The 19458-nt window shown below is 32.5% G+C and overlaps 1 protein-coding gene across 1 annotated transcript; it reads right to left on the reverse strand.

The window, feature by feature from the left end:
- Window positions 1-17721: 17721 nt before the first annotated feature.
- On the reverse strand, window positions 17722-19085 carry LOC149565958 (cationic peroxidase 1-like). Its single transcript, XM_089817305.1, has 4 exons — window positions 18880-19085; window positions 18583-18774; window positions 18217-18382; window positions 17722-18107 (listed from the first exon to the last, which is right to left on the reverse strand). Exons 1-4 carry the CDS (start codon window positions 19057-19059, stop codon window positions 17722-17724), a joined length of 924 nt encoding a protein of 307 aa, XP_089673431.1. The 5' UTR covers window positions 19060-19085.
- Window positions 19086-19458: the final 373 nt, after the last annotated feature.

Below are 19458 nucleotides of genomic sequence, written 5' to 3' on the forward strand. Positions count from 1 at the left end.
ATGAGTCGTAATGTCTCCAAGGTTCTCTCAAAGACTTCGATATTCAACCATTGTTACTCCACATAACTTGTGGGCTTGGACATCAGGATAAAAATATGCCATTTATTATCAGTGCATGCCAAGGATACATTAGAGGTTTTCACCCCATATGTCAACAAATTCACATTTCAAAGTAGATAATCTAGAATGTCCATCTGGTGCCAATTACATGTTTTATTATCAAGACAAAGCACAAGAACCCGTAGCTACAAATAAATCCAAATTTCCTTGAATTTCCTTGAAACAATATGAAACACACTCAGAGAAGTAGTATAACATTGAATAAGACCCATATTACATTACAAAAACAATATAAAAATCTCAAAGTCTTTCTAATACAAATTTCAAACTCGTTTATGATCATATTAATTTAAACAAAAATAAGTATATAATGGTAAGAAGTTGCATGCAGAAATTATTTATAATATTGCATTCAAACTCATTGATATGCACAAAAGTAGTGCCATGTAGAGTGCAGAAAGGGTCTACGTTGTATGGGTATGTCTCTCTTGATGCAGAGGTGTGACACCTGAGAAAGAAATGGTAGCCCTCATTCACTATGTTGTGTACACAGATGTCACTTTTCTTGATACTTTAGAGTCTTAGACACTAATAAAATTATTGTAGGGAAAGTCAGTCAACTTACTAAATCTATTATGACACCTCCATTCTAAATGGCATTATCATATTAGACTTTGTGATCCAACATATTGAAGAAATTACCTTAATATTGAAGAATTAATACAAGTGATGTTGCAGGTGTAGTGGGATTGCTTCCAAATTCTGACTCTTCCACAATACCACTCTAAATATATAGTCCATGTCTAGTTCCTTTGTGCTCATTCCATTAGGAAGACTCCAGTCGAAGGAGTGAACCAGCGAATCGAAAATTAAATGAAGCATCTTATTAGCCAAAGGAAGCCCTAGGCATATTCTTCTCCCTACTCCAAATGATAAAAGCTCAAAATCTTGTCCCTTAAAGTCCACAGTAGCTCCCTCTCCCTCCGAAAACCTCTCTCACATAAATTTGGAAGGCTCCTTCCAACACAACAGGATCCCTCACAATCGCCCACACATTAACCCATACTTGTGTGTCTTTGGGGATCACAAACCCCCTATTTCACAAGATCTTGATGCTTTATGAGGGATCAAAAGAGGACCAAGAGGATACAATCGAAGCACTTCTTTCACCATTGCATGAAGGTAAGGTAGATGATCAATATCAGATTCCTCCACTCTTCAACTATGACCTACAACCTCCTCTAACTCCCCTTGGAATTTTTCCATTTTATCTAGATTATGAATGAGTTTTACAATTGCCCATTCTATTGTTGCACTAGTGATGTCGAAACCAACAATTAACAGATCCTGCATTATCAAAACACCTCATCCTCATTAACCAACGTCGCCACTCTCATCTTCAGCCCTAACTTGGCCTCCTCATTAGCAGACAACAACATTGATTGCAAGGATTTCATTAACACCGCTGCTACCACACCCATCTCCACGCACCCCCTAGACATAGATGCCCCTTTCTCAAAAACCTTTGCCTTTGCCTCCTCCAGCCTGTGAAACCCTTCCTCCATTTTCATCCTCAGCAACAATGAGTTTTTCCCACTTTTAAAAAAAATTTTAACATATGAAGCTCGTGTTGGTCGAAAATTCGACCAACACGGGCATGGATTTTTAAAAAAAGATATTTTTCCTTGCATATTTCGACCAATCTAAAACATTTTAATAGATGGTCAAAAATTTTGGTCGAAAATTGGGGTCAAATGTACTAGTGTCTTAAATAAACTTTGGAACTTCATCCAAACCATTATTAATAATAGGTTTTATGAAAAAAATCCATCCCCAAAAGTATCCTTCTTCCAAGATTTAAATTTTTCCTCTTCTATCAAATATTAATGTTTAGCTCCAAACTTTTGAATTTAGTTTTTCACTCCTATATCAAAAAATTAATGGTTATGATATCATTTTTTAATATAGTTCCTCACTCTCTTCTAGTAGAAGTAATGCTTTGTAATTTACTGACAAGATTTTGAATATCAATTTTTTAGTGCTTTATTGTAAGGAGTATTCCTAATAGAAAAGTGAATCCTTTTTTTGGTTATGAATTTTACTAGTCAAATATCAAATAGAAATCTATCAAGTAAATAAGCATGTGCACTGAGATATCATATTTGTAAATTCAACATCAAGTGCCTTCCAAGACTGGGTTGTATGTTTCCTCACTTTCATAATACCTAATTTTCCTTGACTTGTAGGACCTATGGTGAATATACACCAAAGATACTTACATCATACTTGGAAATTGTCATCATTATTCTCAAATTCGTGTTCAACGACTTGCCACCTATGCTTCCTATGTTGATCGTATCTCGTTACCATAAAAAATTCTAAATTAATCTTTTGTATCCCATTGACAACGATAAATCTCTAGAGCAATGAATTTGTTTTAAATTGTTGGTGATTGGGAGATTTCGAAGCTGATTTTCTTTACAAGGTTGAATCAAAGATATGAAAACTAGATCCAAAATGACTTAAGCTAAAAATGGAGATTAAGGGTACTTGAGAATGAGAAAGCTAGGGAATCTATAAAATATATTTTGAAAGTAGATTAAGAACATAACGTACCAAGAGAATATTTTGAAGGAATATAAGAAATTTGATAGTAATATATTAACCATAAGAGATAATAAACAATACAAACAAGAATTTTATTTCTAAAATGATCACTAGGGATGATGATTCTAGCCCTTGTAACAAAAATAAAATTGAGAAATCTATCAAATATATCATGGCTCTATCTCTAAAGATTCCTTCGGCAATGAAATTAGTAACAACCTTATTAAATTGATCTCTAAATATTGATATTCATCCCTTATCACAAATTTGAAGTCTATCATCTTGTAGAGTGTATTTTATACAATTATTTCAAAATTTCAAACAAAAGAATAGGATTTTATTTTTTAGAAAGTAGTGAACCCACCCAAATTTGGTTTGTAAAAGGGAAATAAATAATTGAAAGCCTCCTCAATTTCTAGGAGGCCCTTTTTCAGTCCAAGGAAATAAGCCATTTTTTTGACATGGTGCTTCTAAAATTTGAAAAGGTGTATGAACATGTAAAAAGGAATTTTATAATGATGATTCTTGAAGATATTTTGTTCCCAAAATAACACTATTGTATCATTCAAACACTTTTTCTATATTAATTTACTACCATTTTAGTTGGTGAGAGGAAACCTTACTTCACTCTATCGAGACCTATAGGAAAATGGTTTTTCTTTTGCACCCTATCTTTTTATCATTGTAGTGGACATTATATACTATCTTATGTTCCATGGTTCAATCTATTTTTTTGATGTGGTCATCTTAGTTGATTTTGATGAGAAAAGGTTTTAAACCTTAATTCAAAATATGTAACTATTTTAGAAATAATGTATTAGAAAAAAATGTGTTCAAAAATATGTTATTCATAAATATGATTGCCTTCCTCCTATTTCACTCTATGTAAACTCTCCAAAATTGGGAGCCCTAAAACATCATGTGAGGTTCTTAAGCATTTTTCTATTAGGCATAATTAAAAATAATTCACGAGTGAACTTAAGAAAGAATTCACATAACTAAAAAAATAGAATATCCAACTCCTTTCTATTATTGGAAGGTTTCAAGTCTACTAAAATATTATCTCCTCTTACAAGATGTACTACTTTTAGACTTTGTTGCTTAGAAAAATAAAATTTAGACACATACATAGGAAACTCAAGGATTTTCATGTTCTAGTAATAAAGGGGGGAAAAGATACGTGGAATTAAATGGACCTCACGTGTAACGATAAAGTCTAATGGTATCATATGTTTGAATGACTTAAGAGTACAAAGTGGATTTTCAATGCTCCAAAAGGCCATGAGATTTTAGAAATTTTAATCATTGGTAATATCCCTATTTCTATACCTAAACAAATGCATAATTTTAAATTATTTCTTATCTAAGAATGCATTACTATCCACTTCCAAATCCATGTGGCTTCTGATCTAGGATAGAAAGGAAAAGAGCTAGGGAGAATTTTCTTTATATTTCCAATGTCATCTTTTTTCTAATGTTAGAGATTCTTCTCAAATATCTATGATTCTCCCATAGATTTATCAGATCAATCCATCTATCTTTGTCCCCTTCCAAAATTATATAATTCTCCACATTTTCTCTTAATGTTCTTTGCAATCAATCTAGAATTTGCATGTTTTGAAAAACTTCCTTAAATTATTTTTCCTCCTTCCATAATTTTGTCTAGAATAGGGTGTTAGATTCATTCCCTATAAGCTTTCTTCCCACTTTTCTACAAATACCTCATTTTTTTATTTACAAATTTCCACAGATTGGAGCAACCATTATGTTGTCATTGCCAAAAAATGAATCAATAGTACCATAAGATAAGTATTTACCTCTTACAAATTTAGTCCACTCCATTTTTCTTTCAAGAAGTTGCCAACTAAATTTAGCTATAAGGACTTTATTCATTTCTTTATTTCTTCTTATATACCAAGGAGTCCCTAAGTTTTCAGCTTGTTCACCATCTCCCATCGAACTAGAGAATTATTTTACTTTTCCTTTATACTGGCCGAAATGAAGTTTTTTTGGAGTTTTTCAAGAGTATCAGCTACTTTAGTATGCAGAAAACTATAGACATAAAAGTAGATAGGGATACTTTGGAGATATTACTTGATAAATTGAAGCATTGGTCCAAGACTAAGGAGTTTCCCTTTCTATCTAGCAAGTTTCTTTTGAAATCTTTCAGCAAGGCTATTCTAGAAGGAGATATGAGGTCGATTAGGAGAGAATGGGAGCCCCCAGTAAATGTCAAAGATCAAATTTATCTCACACTTCAAGATGGAAGAAATCTAATCCTTCAATTCCCTCTTGGTATTAAAGAAGCATAGTTTAGTCTTTTGAAGGTTAATGGATTGGCCATAGAGTTTGGCATAAATAGATAAGAGGGATTTCCACCTACTAGTTTCAAATAGAAATTATTTACCAAAGAGGATAGTGCTATAAACAATTTTTTTGTGGCTTGAAAGGGGATTCAAGAAGCAACTTTGATAGGATTTAGGGATTGATTTAACTTGATATTGCATAGCTTTCTTTTTCTAGACATTCAGCCACCAATATAAAGGCAAGGGGGGAAACTAGGTCACCTTGTCTTAGCCCAATTCTAGTAGAAAAGAATCCAAAGGGAGCTCCATTAGTCAACACAACATACTTTCTAGAAGTAACAGATACTTTTTAGAAGTATCAGAACTCATTTTCATTTTAAGGAATTTCATTTTACACCAAAAATTTCTTAAACCTTCCTTCATGAAAATCCAACTGACTCTATCATAGGCCTTGGAGATGTCAAGTTTAAGAATCATACTAAATTTACTATTAGATTCAATAGAATGGATCACTTTGTGATTAGTAATAATAATGATCTTGAGGCTACCTTTGTTAGAAGTGAGGGGGAAGATATCATAGTCTCAAGGAAAGAAACCACCAAAGATGTTGGGGAGGAAGGAAAGCATAGCCACAATAAGGCAAGACTAGAAGGGCTGGAGCAGTCTATGATGGATCTGGTTGAAAATCAAACTAGTTTTTGCCCGAGATTTGACACTTTGGTTGAGTTTCCCACCAAGGTCATGCACTCCATAGCCACAACCCTATACTTCTTGCAGGTCAATAAGGAGGAGAAGGACCTTGAAAAAGCTATCGAGACAACTTGATCAATCTGTGGGTTTCTGCCAGAGGACTAGCTTAAGACCATCCTAAACAAAATAGTTAAGGGGGAGAGGGAGGATGCAGACAGGAATGTTCCTAAGAAAAAGAAGGAGGACGAGCATGGCTAGGGAGAGTGCAACTAGCCTTGCCTTTCATATTTTTTTGTATTATTTTTATGCTCATAAATATGAACTTGGTAGCCCACGGGGTGTTAATTTTTATGTTCTATCAATTAATAGTAGTGATTTGTTTATGTGTTGTTGCTCTATTTTATAGTCCTTTCTACATATTAGGTTAAGGACTGATAATGCTAGTAATTATGCTATGGACATATCTTGTCTTTTGTAGTTTAAAGTTGGTATAGGGTAGATGATTGTGAGGTAACCATTGCTTGATTCTTCAACCTTTTTGTTCTTTGGGGTCAACCCCCTTTATTTTTTGGCCGCTACCTAATACTTCAAAAACATCTATGATTTTCCTACTTGTCACAAAGTATTTCTAATTCCTGGGAACAAGCTTTTCCAAAATGAGTTTAAGTCTATTGACCATAACCTTTCAGATAACTTTATAAACAATATTACAGAAGATTATAGGTCTATAATCATCCATAGACATAGGGTTGTACTTCTTAGCATTTGGGGCTATATAGGTAGTATTGGTAGTAGTATCCAAGGATTTGGTTATGAAGAAGTGATAGACATCTTTAAAGACATCTTCACCCACAATGTCCAAATACTCGAGAAGGAAAGAAGGGGGGGAAACCATATGGGCTATGGAATTTGAAAGAATGGAGAGAAAAAGTAGCCTTTCTAACTTTCTCCATACTACCATTTTCCATAAGAGCAGAGTTATCCTCAAAAATAGGTTGCATGATACAACTAAGCAAATATGTAGGGTAATCTATACATTGATTGAGGTTCTCCCTATTCTTAAAGTAGTTAATATCCTTTGTGTTTATATCTTCTTCCTTAGTCACCACCCTACCATCCTTCTTTTTAAGAGTTCTTATTTGATTTCTATAATGGTGATTCAGAGTAGATTCATGGAAGAATATAGTGTTACTATCACCTTTAGTGAGCCATTGAACTCTTGAATTTTTATTCCAAAAGACATCTTCTTGTTTAGATACTTTTAGCCATTATTCTCTTACAGTTCTTGTTAAGACCCCCAACTCTCCATCTTTGTTATTCATTTCCATCTACCATTGAACTGTCTCCATTTCTCTAATTAAATCCTTTTTCCTCTAAAATAAAATACCAAAGGAGTTTTTATTCCAACCCTTGACTTTTTCTTTTATTTGTGTTAGCTTACTACATAAGTTTATCATCAAAGATCTCTTTCTTAAGTTAATCTCTAGTAGACTTTCATTAGATATTTAAAGCTTAGGTGGGATAGGCACATATTTTCAAATTTGAAGGGGGATAAAACCCTTCTTCCCATTTTTCATTCCACAAGGATAACATTATGTTCAAATATTGTTCTAGTTATGGTTGTAAGGTGAAAATCACCTAGATTGTTATAGTTAGAAGATAGAGTGAATGTATCAAGTATAATTTTAATAAGCTTATTTCCCTATCTTTGATTCATCTAGATGAACTTGGTTCATTTCAAATATACGTCTAGAAGACCAGAGTTAAGCATAAACTCACATTGGTCAATCATACTATCAAAATAGTCTTCAAGGCCTCCCATTTTATTTGATTAGTAGTGAGGATAATTAAAAGCCAATTCAATCATTCATTTGGTACTTGGGTTTTTCCCATAAGGTTAGAATAGAGTCCAAGAACTTGTTTCTTTAAACTCTACTATTAGGAGCATAAATGTTAACTATCTTTTAGAACCACCCAAAATGATATCACAACAAGTTAAAATAGGAGGATTAGGAGAAGAGTGTTGTGGAGTACCAAAGGGTTTATTCTTATCCCATATAATAGCCAAGCCACTTGAATCTCCAAGAGAAACCACCCTGACCCAGCCCTCATTAGGTCAATTTTTTTCTCCCATTTTACCAAACCCTTCTTTATGCATTTTAATTTCTTTTACAAGGTTCATTTCTACTTTAGTTTCTTACAAAGAGAAATTTGAAATATGTTTTTAATTAAAGAAGGCAAGAAAAGGGCCTTGAACCCAAGAAATGTTAAGGACAAAGATGTTTTCTGCTCTTGGCTATTATAGCCAAGAAATAGGAAAAGAAAATACTAATAAAAATTTATAGAGATTCTCCACATACCAAAACTTAATAATAAAAAGTAGAGTAAGTTCTCCTAATACTAGAGTCTAACGTATTAGATAAAACCTTGTTGATAATAAAAAATGATTGATTTAGAGTAATGAAGCTTAATATAAACTAGATTAAACACAATAGTATTTAGACTTTGTCCTAAAAAGTAGGACCACACTCAACAATAACACAATTAATGTAAAATTATTGAGCATTAAATGATCAAAAAAGGAAAACCAAGGCCAAGAACTAGGCCTATTTAAATTTCTCCCAATCGTCGAGTAGGTACCTAAGATCCTCGGTCTAGTTGTAAATATTCTCTATGGTCTTCATTTCCACATGAATGTAATTCTTTTGCATGCCATCTTTCTTGAGATTTTTATGGCTTCTGACTATACCAAAGATGGTTTTCCTCATCATCTCTTTCTAGACCCTGCACATTGTCCAGATAACTACTCACAACACAATACTTGTAATGGCATTGTCAAAATTATTGCTTAGAGCTATAACTTTTTTCATTGAGGACTTTAGTATGATCTTCTAGGTTCATTTTAATCTTTTCAAACTTTCTTGCCTCACTAGTCTCCATATTAACTAGGGTTTTAATTCCTGCATCAAGTTTGTATGCCTTAGGGACCTCAACATCTAGCCCTATAACTACCTCAACATTGGCTTCCTTGGACTAATATTCAATCTTCTCTAAATCTTAACCATCTACTTCAGCTTCAAATTTCTCCTTTGTGGCACATTTCTCCACTTTCTCTAGAGTTTCTTCAATAGCATTATCATAGATATAATCGTTATTTTTGTCTTGGGCTTCCTCTCTACTATCTTCCTTGTAGTTCTTATCTTTTTAAATATTTAATCTCTCCAATCTCCTTTCAATAGAGCTAGAATAATTAGGGTAACGTTGAGCCTTCATTTCCTTGTCTCACCCATCCCCATTTGATTCTTTTGAGTCTTGTTTATCCACCTCAATAATTATCCCAAGGATTTTACTATTCTTAGGGGTTTAAATTGAGTTAGTTTTAGAGGACATATTTTTACATTTTTCTAGGGTTTCCAATAATAGGGACTCTTCCAAGTTTTTTGGATTTTTTCTTTGTTTTGCAAGAATCACAAAGCTCACTAGGAGGGGCCTTCATGTTATGTTTTGGCCCAAATCCCTCAATTACAAATCACTTTCTAGGTGGCTTCGAAGAGCTCTATTTACCACTAAGGAACCTAACAAAACTAGGATGATGGGAGAACAAATGGTGGTAGAGAAAAAAATTCAAATCTTGGTGTATAGGTGGGTTTTCCCCAGTTTTAATACTATTTATCAAGGAAGAGTATAGAAAAAAGTAAAATAAAATAAAATTCACCATGACTTAATATATTAAGAAGCATGAAGTGGTAACCATGATACATAGTAATGAAACTTCCAAATATGTTACTTCCCTATACTAGTAAGACCACTAAAATATTCCATGACATAACTTTCATAATAACCTAAATAAAAGAAAACCATGAACTCCCAAAAGATAAAGAAAAGGAATAGAGTCTTAGACTAGGACATCAACGCCAACCTTTCCTTTGTGGGTCCCTTCTATAATTTTCTTAATGTGAGAATGTTAGTGGTATTATAATCACTTTTAAGAAGATAGTACACCTCAAGCTCAGTTTGCACAAGGTCAACACTCATGGTCATAAGATAAGAACAAACCAAATGTAGATAGCAAAACTAAAAATATGAAGGATAGGGAAGGGATGTATCATAGGTTCTTCCACCTTAAGATATGAAATACATAGGCCTAGATATCCTAGCAAAAGAAATATGTGTTAGCAAGAGGTTTCATCAAGAATAGTAGAATTTTAATTCATATTTTCTTGATGACCAAGGTGTAATCATTAAAAAACATGGGGTGGAGGAGGGGAATTATCATTCCATATTGAATATCATTACTTGTAACTACTAGATTAGCTTGCAAAATCATGATATATTTACTTTCCCTAGAAACACACTTTATCATTCAATTATGGAAGGAGGTGATATTATACTACCTAGTAATGATCAATGCATTGTTAGTATAATGTATTACATTGTTATTGAATTTATTACATTGATTAGGTTAGATAGTTAGAAAAAAAATTTGTGCATCGTTAATTTCTTTAACTTATTTATACTTTCTACACAAAATTATATAATAACAAATGTAATATTTTATATACTGAAATAAAATAAAAACATTTACTCTATTTTCACAATAACTAGTATTAGAGCAATATCTTATCTCCTTCAATAGTGAGACTAATCAAGAAATCTGTGTGTATGTATGCTAATTATAATTTACTTCTTCTATTTACATCTGCAAAAGAAAATTAGATTTTAGCAACAAGTATTAAATTACAGTGAGGTGGTTAGAAGAAATAAATATAATATTTTGTTATGGATATTTTGGTTGACACATTAGATAAATATTTTTCTTTTAATTTTCATACTTATAAATTTCAAATTTAAATGCAATTTAAGAATTAAAAATTATGAGGAATAGTTACTAGAAAAAAAGGTCCACCTATAGATACAAGTATGTTATTAGATTGGGGTTGTGGAGATGATAAAGCCAAGCCTATAGTTGGTCTTGCACTTTTAGATTCTAGTTGCTTCACATAGACTTGGACGAAAAATCAAGATAAATTTGGGAGGATTTGAATAAGGTGTTTGGAACAAAAGTACATAATGAAAAAAATTCTTTAAAGCTTCAACTATACATATTTAAAATGGAAGATGGAATTACAATAGAAAATCACCTAAGTAATTGGAGGTCTCTTCTCAGACAACTTGCAAAATCAAGGCTCCAGTAGATAATGATGATCCTAAAACTATATTGTTAAATTGTTTGCCTATGAAGCATAATATTGTTAGTGTTACACTCAACTAAATAACTTCTCATAAATAAGAACATATTATTTCAGTACTTTTAATTGAAGAAACAAGAATAAATGCAAATGATTTAGAAAGTGTTTCTAAAGTAGAAAATGTGCTATATACTAAAAATTATAATGAAAAATCAAATACGAGAAATGAGCAAATCAAGTGTTACCACTGTAAGAAAAAGAGTCAAATAGCTTGGTTTTACAAAATTTGTGCTAGAGATGTTATTAGTGAAAATCTCAAAGATGTAGGTAATAATTTTTGAGTTGAGAATGGTGATTAATCCAATGATGAAACTATTAGTTATATTTTTTAGTGACTCTGGAGAATTATTATAAACCTTCATTCTCTGGAGGTTTTTGGCATAGGAGGATAAAGGATTTTGATCATCTCAAGTTAGCTTCTCACTACGAGGTGATGTTTTTCTTTAGATGCATTTTTGGTTTTCTAGTTTCTAGATTATTCTTGCTATTGCTGACATATTTGAAGATTCATGTATTGTGAAGTTTGATTTGTGGATTAACATAAGGGGTTTTGTGTAGAGTTCAAAATGGATGGTTGTCCATTAATTTTTAAGGCTGTGATTTGTGAGCAATAAGGGAGAACTCGAGAATTATAGATAGGGCTATAGCTTCACGATTGTTATGAGACATCTTGGTGGAGCTCCACTTGATTCAAGATTTGTTTCTTCACTAAATATTTTCACAAAATGTGTATACATCTTGTATTCAACAATTTTTTAAATGTAAACTTTTAAGATGAGATTTGTGAAGAGATGAAATTGTAATTTTTCAACAATGGGATTGCTAGAACAATGTATTAAAGGTGGAGATTGTTAGTATAATGTATCACACTGTTATTAAATGCATTACATTGATTATGTTAGATAGTTAGAAAGCAATTTGTACAAGATTAAATTGTTCAACTAATTTCTACAGTCTACACAACATTATATAATACATATCAAATATAATATTTTATACATTGAAATAAAATAATACTTTCTCTATGTTCACAACAGACATAGATAGGCCAAGTAGGCCTGGTCGCTCAACACTTTAAGAAAATTAGAGAATGATAAGTAGGAGACATTTTAAGAATAATTTTGAAACCATTCATTTTGGAATGATTAGACCATGGAAGATAGCAACTAATTCATCAAATTTTGGCAGGTGGCCTCTCATTACACAAATCCTTCAAACCTACCCTAGACTGCCATGATAGGAGTCATGAAAATTATGTTTCAACCACTACTACACACTAGCACTATTAAAGACGGTAGTAAAAGACAAAATATCAATATTGTCTTTAATTTTTTTTAAAAATTTAAATTATTTTAAATTATTTTAATAGTTTAAAATAAAGACAATATTTTTTTAATAGTTTAAAATAAAGACAGTAGAGAAACTCGTGGCCACTTTCCCTAAAATATTACCCAAACTTGGTGCTTGTTAACTGTAGGTTTACACATTCTAAAAAGGGTAGGGTGCTTGTTAACTACAGGTTTACATGTTCTAAACAGGGCAGGGCACATGTTAACTACAGACTTATGTGTTTTGAATAGGGCATCATCTGCAGTTGTGAAGAGGGCATCATCTATAGATTTCAACAGAGGCAAAAGATCAATTCATGAAGGATATGAGTGGAAGTCCCGACAAGTTTCTGACTTATATCACGTTTTCTCCCCTTGATCTATCGTGCCCTAGCTATTATTTGTAGTTCTCAATAGAAGAAAAAGGATTGATCATCATGGATATATATATGACTGGAAGTCATAAGGAGTTAATCATTTATATCACATTTTTTTTCCTGATCTATCATGCCCTAGCCGTCGGCACCTTCAACGGGAACAATTTTGATTTGTACAATAAACAAGTAAATACGTACCCTTATAAAGATTTCTTGGATGTTTAATCTTTTCTACTTGATTTTGTCTGTATTTTCATTATAGCTTTTTGGTTTGCAATTAACATTGTCTTTGGGATTTTGGGTTTTCAATCTAACAGAAAAAGATCGCTTGGGCTGAAAAGCATTGACTACTGACAGCCTTGGACCATCTCAAACACATTTAGTTGAGGTAAGATTCTTCTCGTGACTGCATAAAATATTTAATGAGCTTTGTTTGTTTTTATATGCCCTACTGTGTGCGGTGTCCTGATCTTTCAATGATTACATTGAGATTGTAGGTTTTACAGTGTTTTTCCCTAATTTGACATTGTTCTTTATCATTTATCTCTCCGCACCATGGATCCTCCTAGGGTTTGGATGCATCAAGCATTGCTTTTGGCCATTTTGAATTTTTTCTTTCTTGTGTGAAAGGTCTAATCTCAACTATATAGAATACCTTTATCATTGCTCACTCTGCCTAGATTTGTGAAAGTAGCAGTGAAGGTGATAGTAGTTATGAGAGTTGTGATTATTGATATCCTTTGAATTGATTCCTTATGGGAGCAGTTGTCTTTTTTTTGTTTCCCCAGTTATTCTCAATCCCATTTGCATTCTTAGATAAGCTGACTTCATTTTCAGGGATGACTCCAATTTCATCCTTAGATAAACTGTGACGAAAGCCTTGGAGTTTCTCCCTCTCATAGTAATCTATAGGAGAATAAACAACTCAGCTACTAGAGAATCTAAACGGTAGTATTAGTAATCTCTTCGCAGGTTTGTTCTTGAATTTTGATTTGCTTCTTCCTTGCTCATAACAATTTTGATATGTCTAGATGATATCAATTGATCCTTCCCTTACATTGTAATTCCATAGTATTGAATATAAATTTCCATAGTCTTTGTGTTTGATTTAAAGTTGCAATGTCATGCATCGATCCTCTACTTTGACAAGTGAAATTCCCTTGTGTCATTTATTTTTTCCATTTCAGAAATGTTAAAGTGTATCCTCTAGGAAAATACATGCAATTTTCAAAATTATTCGTCCCAATTTGCATAGATTTCAAGACAAATCATTCATCCCAATTTATATAGATTTTAGGAAAAATAATTCATCCCAATTAAGATAAATTTCAGGGGAAATAAAATACCCATCTCCAAAATTTAGAATGTAAAGTTTTTAAATCTGACAAGGGCACGTAGGTTTCCCTTTTTGGTAAGCTGTATTCTGTGTTCAACAATGGCAGGCAGTACCTTTGAGAGCTCAATATTTCCATTATCACTATAGTTGGTTGAAATTTCTTATGCATCTTTAATTGTTACTACATTTGCATAGGTGTTTACTTGCATCAAGATTACAAGGAATACTTTTTTCAATTTAATTTACTAATTTTTGAGATCACTCAATCTACCATTAACTGGTTTTATCTTTTAATATCCTTAAACCATCCTAGTGTATAAGGTCTGGCATTCTTTAATTAAGTAAAATGATGAAAACTATGAGTGAGGGTTCTCTTTTGAAAAGAAAATGCCCAATCTAGAATTTGGAGGATGGACCCTTATCCTCAGTGATGATAGATATGGTAACATGGAGGCTTTCAATTTATTCTGACAATCTTCTCACACTTCAATATTATATGTGGGCCAAAAACCTAAGCTTCAATTCATTCAGTGACTACAAACAAAAGAAAACATCACAATAAGTGTAGTGACAAGTTAATCAAAACAAAGAGAAAAAAAAGGAATGAGAATTGTAATATTTAACTTGATTTTTTCATATATTCTATTGAGATACCTTGTAGACAAATGTGACACATAATGGGGGAATTTAAAAGCCAGATTCTCTCAAAAAAAAATCATGCAGTTGAATAACAGTAAATGTGTTCCTTTATCAGTTCTCTAAACATCTATTATGAAAATATTTCTCAACTCTCTTATGTCCTCATATAATTGAAGTTGCTTGCAAAACCCACATGCAAAACATTTATCATTATATCAAACAATTTGTTGAATGATGTCAAACCATTTTGTGAAAGTAAACTTCAGTGTTTTTATCGAAACTGTATTTGTATTGAGAAATTATTTCCTTGCAAAAATTCCCATTTTTATAAGAACTAATTTTTTTTTAAGAGCTTCTATCTCTAAGATGTTGGAACCTTCATTGGAATAAATAATGCTATTTAGGCAGTATTCCACTTTGTTTTCCATAAGGCCGGAGGTGTGCATGAGGATCTACTTTGCAACTCTACATCCATTGAGACTCAATATGCTTTTGCCATTGATAACTTGCAAATAAATCAATATCTCATAATAAAGAACATAACATAACTAATCTCAGTTGAATGAGATATAAAACTATAGCATTCCATTAGCATTAACTGTGCAGTGCACAATGTCTCTATTAAAAAGAGATTATATTAAAGATACTATCCTATTATAAAATCTCTAAATCTTTCTTCAATATGTGATATTCAGCTATTATTTTATGATTATAGTATGATAAAATTTGCAATCATTCCTCAATATCAAATTTTCACTAGTAATTTTAAATCTAGAAGTACATAACTTAGTTGGCTAGTGCTACTCAAGTAACAAAGATTAAAATGAAACATCTTAAATATTGTTGACCAATCCAAAGTAGTTTATAGCATTGGAGAATACATTATCTATAGGAATAATGGATCAAAGAGTACAATTGTAATTTGACGTCAGATTTTACTTATCAGGATTGAATTTTGATCAAGAAGTTTGCAACTCTTTCCAATGATGAAAATGCCACAATGATTGAAATAAAAGATTTTTAATAATGCCCTTCACATAAAAGAAACTTCTAGAATCAAAGACCAACACCCCCTATTTGTACAAATAGTGGACTAGGGGACCAAATTGATATGAATTCATTAATCTTCACTTCACAAAGATTTTTCACAATATCCATTAAACCAAAGGAGCTTAGGGACCCATACACAATGCATCATGTTTGTAGACTATAAACAGAATGAAAATGGGGTAAATTAGTAATCAACTCTTAACATCTAATTAAGCAATTAGTGAATTTTGATGGACATTTTTAGAATTTTGGTTAAATGATTGAAATAGGGACCAAGGAATAGCTCCCTGTGTTTCTAAAAACAGACCAAAAGCCTCTAATCTGCTCTCAAAGTTAAAACTCTAGCAGAAAATTTTGATCAAGAAGTTTGCAACTATATCCACCAATGAAAAAAAATATGGTCATTGAAATAAAAGATTTCCAATAATGATGCCCCCAAAATAACACAAAAAAAAGGTTTATAGTTTTCTACAATCTCATCTCCTCAAACTGAACACTAAAATTGTCCATGATTGCAGAAGAAAAGTGAAAATTTGTATTACAATGTGGATTTTGTGACAATAGACATAAAAGAGAAGAAGACAAAAATTAAAGCTTGTTAATACTAGTTGTTTCTTATTTTTAATTGGTTGTAGCAATCAGAAAAATAATTCTTGATGGAATAAAAATCAATTTTTATATCATTAGAACCACCAGCTTCATTCTGGAAGTTTCTAAAAGTTATAGCTGGAAGTTCCTAAAAGTTTCTTAGTTTCTTGGCTGGAAGCTTCTGACTATCTCCCCAAAATAAATTTTTTTGGTAGAGCAGTTTGTAGAACCCTCTGTTTATAGGTAGCTGCTTTGAATCCCAGTTAATAATGCTAATGCTAATTTGATACTTAACGTCATTCTTCAATCACTTCTGTAAAATGTGGTGGGGTCTTTAGTGGACTCTATGGTTCTTTAATCACTAGTCAATCATTATTTCTCATTGTAGAAACAAATATACTTTTATTGGCTCTTTGTTGTGCATACATAAATGCAACTGCTACTGTTTAATGTTGTATTCATGTTATGTTCATTTTCTTGTGGATTAACTCCCACATTATTTTGTAAGGCAACATTGATAATAAATGCAATAAAAATGATTTTTTGATTCAAGTGTTTTGATACTATTTTGTTAAGTGCTTTGCAAAAATAAAATATTAGGAATAATTATAGTGAGTATTCTATTATTGATATTTGTAAACATTAAATTTAGAAATTATATTAAAATTAAATTTATTATTTATTAGTCTATGTTAAATTAAATTAAAACTATACATTTATTTATTCTATTAAATAATTATTTTACTTATAACAAAAAAATAATTTTTAATTTAATTTATACATATTAAATTATAGTCTTCAAAAATATTAGTATTAAATTTGTTGAGATAGGTGATATTTAAAAAGATAAATTGAAGAACTATTGTCTCTACAAGACAATAAATACCTTGGTTTTATATTGTCTTCAAGAGACAATAATTAAAGACGATAATTAAAGACAATATTTACGAAAATAAATAACTTTTATTTCATCTCAAATAAAGACAATTAGCTTAACAATTGTCTTTATAATCGTCTTTAACCCCACCTTCATGTAGTAGTGAACAGGACAAAAGCAGTGGGAGACCATCGTTTTGACTTACATATTCTATTTTTCTGTTTATAATTTTTTAAAAATAACTTAGGTTGCCGAGGAAGGCAATAAAATTTATCCATTTTAATAACAGTGCGTAAACATTCTTTATTTTTAATAAAGTTTCCTGAAACAATTTTTATAAAAAAAATTGAAAGAGACTGTCCACTTCTGATGGCTTGTTTAAACTCTTTATTTGATGCAAAGGATGGGATATACGCTCTATTCGCTGTATAACATAATCGAATTTTTATTGCACTTGGGAACATTCAGAACCACATTATTTAAATAAATCAAATACATTATTTTATCACTCCCTTCACAAGTGCGGTGATATTCTCAGAAGGCAGTTTTCTACAAAAAAATACAGAGCCATTACTGCATAACTCTATTGAATTGCAAATTGCAATGAACACTTCCTAATTGGGTTTCCTGCAGCTCTTTCTGACTTCTCCATTGGTACCAGTGAGAGGACTGATGTTCCCCATATTCACCATGGCGGCTTTAAAATCACGGAAGAAGGCATTTCGATTCTTCGCGTAGGCAGTCACCTGAGAATCGGCAGATCCATTATTAAAAAGCTCCTGATCGGAGTGAAAAAGGCCTCGCCTACACATCAGATTTGTGTAATAATCGACGTCAAAAGTGGCAGGAGTTTGTACATCTATGGGCGACAGGTTGTCGTCTCCACCACTGAAAGGGCAGTTAGCCTGCACTGAGGTAGCGAAAGTGCCGTCGATGTTGGTTTCATTGTAAATGTGAGTTCTGAAGGTGGTGCGTCTTGCTTGACCAATTGTATGAGCACCTGAAAGTAGTAAAAGAATAGTCAGTGCTTTAGTCAACATTAACGCCAATGGAATTATGTTCCAACGAACATATAATCGCCCTTCATTTAAAATAATACGTGTAACGACCTGAAAGGGCTATCATATCCTTGGTAGAAAGACCCTTGTTACTAAAAGATGAGATAAGCGTGCTGAGACTAGATGTTGGCGCAGGAAGTTGTGGGTCTGCACCAGTCAAGTTTGCCGTTCTTGAATCTCTTCTTCCCAGCTGTACTCTCCACATTGGCCCTCCTAACTGCCAATGCCAAAGCGACATATTTTCATTTCAGCATTACTATTGTGTCTTTTGCATCAACTTCAACAGTACTGTTATTTTTTAATATTTAATCTTTCCTATAGCAATACAAACAGTACTACTATTGTTTGTTCAATATGTCTGATCACAATAGTTCGAACAATTCATAATAGCTAGATAAGAAGGGGTAAATTAGTTACTTGAACAACTGAATCACGACCAGCAATGGCCAAAATATCTGCACAAGAAACAACTCCAGCGCAAGATGCTTCAAGTTGAGTCTTGATGGCGTCTATCACTTCAAACCCTCTCACTGAATTGTTATTAGGACCTGCTGTTTTTTCTCCTGTAAAGTTTGCAGTGTCGTCCAACAGAATCGACCCATCACAACCCTGCACATAAACGAGACATTTTAAGATTAAAAATACGTTATATTGGAATAATAATTTACAATATTCAGGAAACGAATTGGCATGAAAGGAAACGTAGAATCCTACGTTAACGAAACAGTCGTGAAAGTGAAGGCGGAGTAGCGATGCACCCATGCGCTTTTCCTTGGCCACTGCTGCTTTCACCCCAGCTTTCACTATCGACAACGCCTTCCGACACGTGTTATCGTAGAACGTCTCAGTTGGCCGTTTGCAAGACTCGAACACAAGACTAGCAAGACAATGCATGTAGCGATAGCATTAGTCTTCATCATCTCTTTCTTATGATGCTCACTAAATAATTGCCCTTGAAACTCTTTGTTCGAGAATAGAAGCAGATTTGTTGTTTGTAAACATTTGAGAGAGCACTGGCTTTTTATAATAAATAAAGAGCTCCCGTATGTGATAATTAGAATAATTAACAATAGCAATGATTGAAGGCAAGTACCATCGTTGGGGCCGGCTTAAAGATCACACACTAAGCGTTTGACTGCTTAGGTGGATCTTGTGGGGTCCATTTGATCTTCTATGGCTTTTGCCCTATTGTTTTCTCGTAATGTTTATTCACTGGCTTCCGTTCGGTCCAAAGTATAGTCACCATTAACTTTTGATTTTGAATTGTTCCCACTTAGAATTTTGAAAGGCATT

The sequence above is a fragment of the Cupressus sempervirens genome, chromosome 3, assembly GCF_028749045.1.
Source record: "Cupressus sempervirens isolate cs-2001-9-10 chromosome 3, ASM2874904v1, whole genome shotgun sequence".
Taxonomy (NCBI): Eukaryota; Viridiplantae; Streptophyta; class Pinopsida; order Cupressales; family Cupressaceae; genus Cupressus; species Cupressus sempervirens.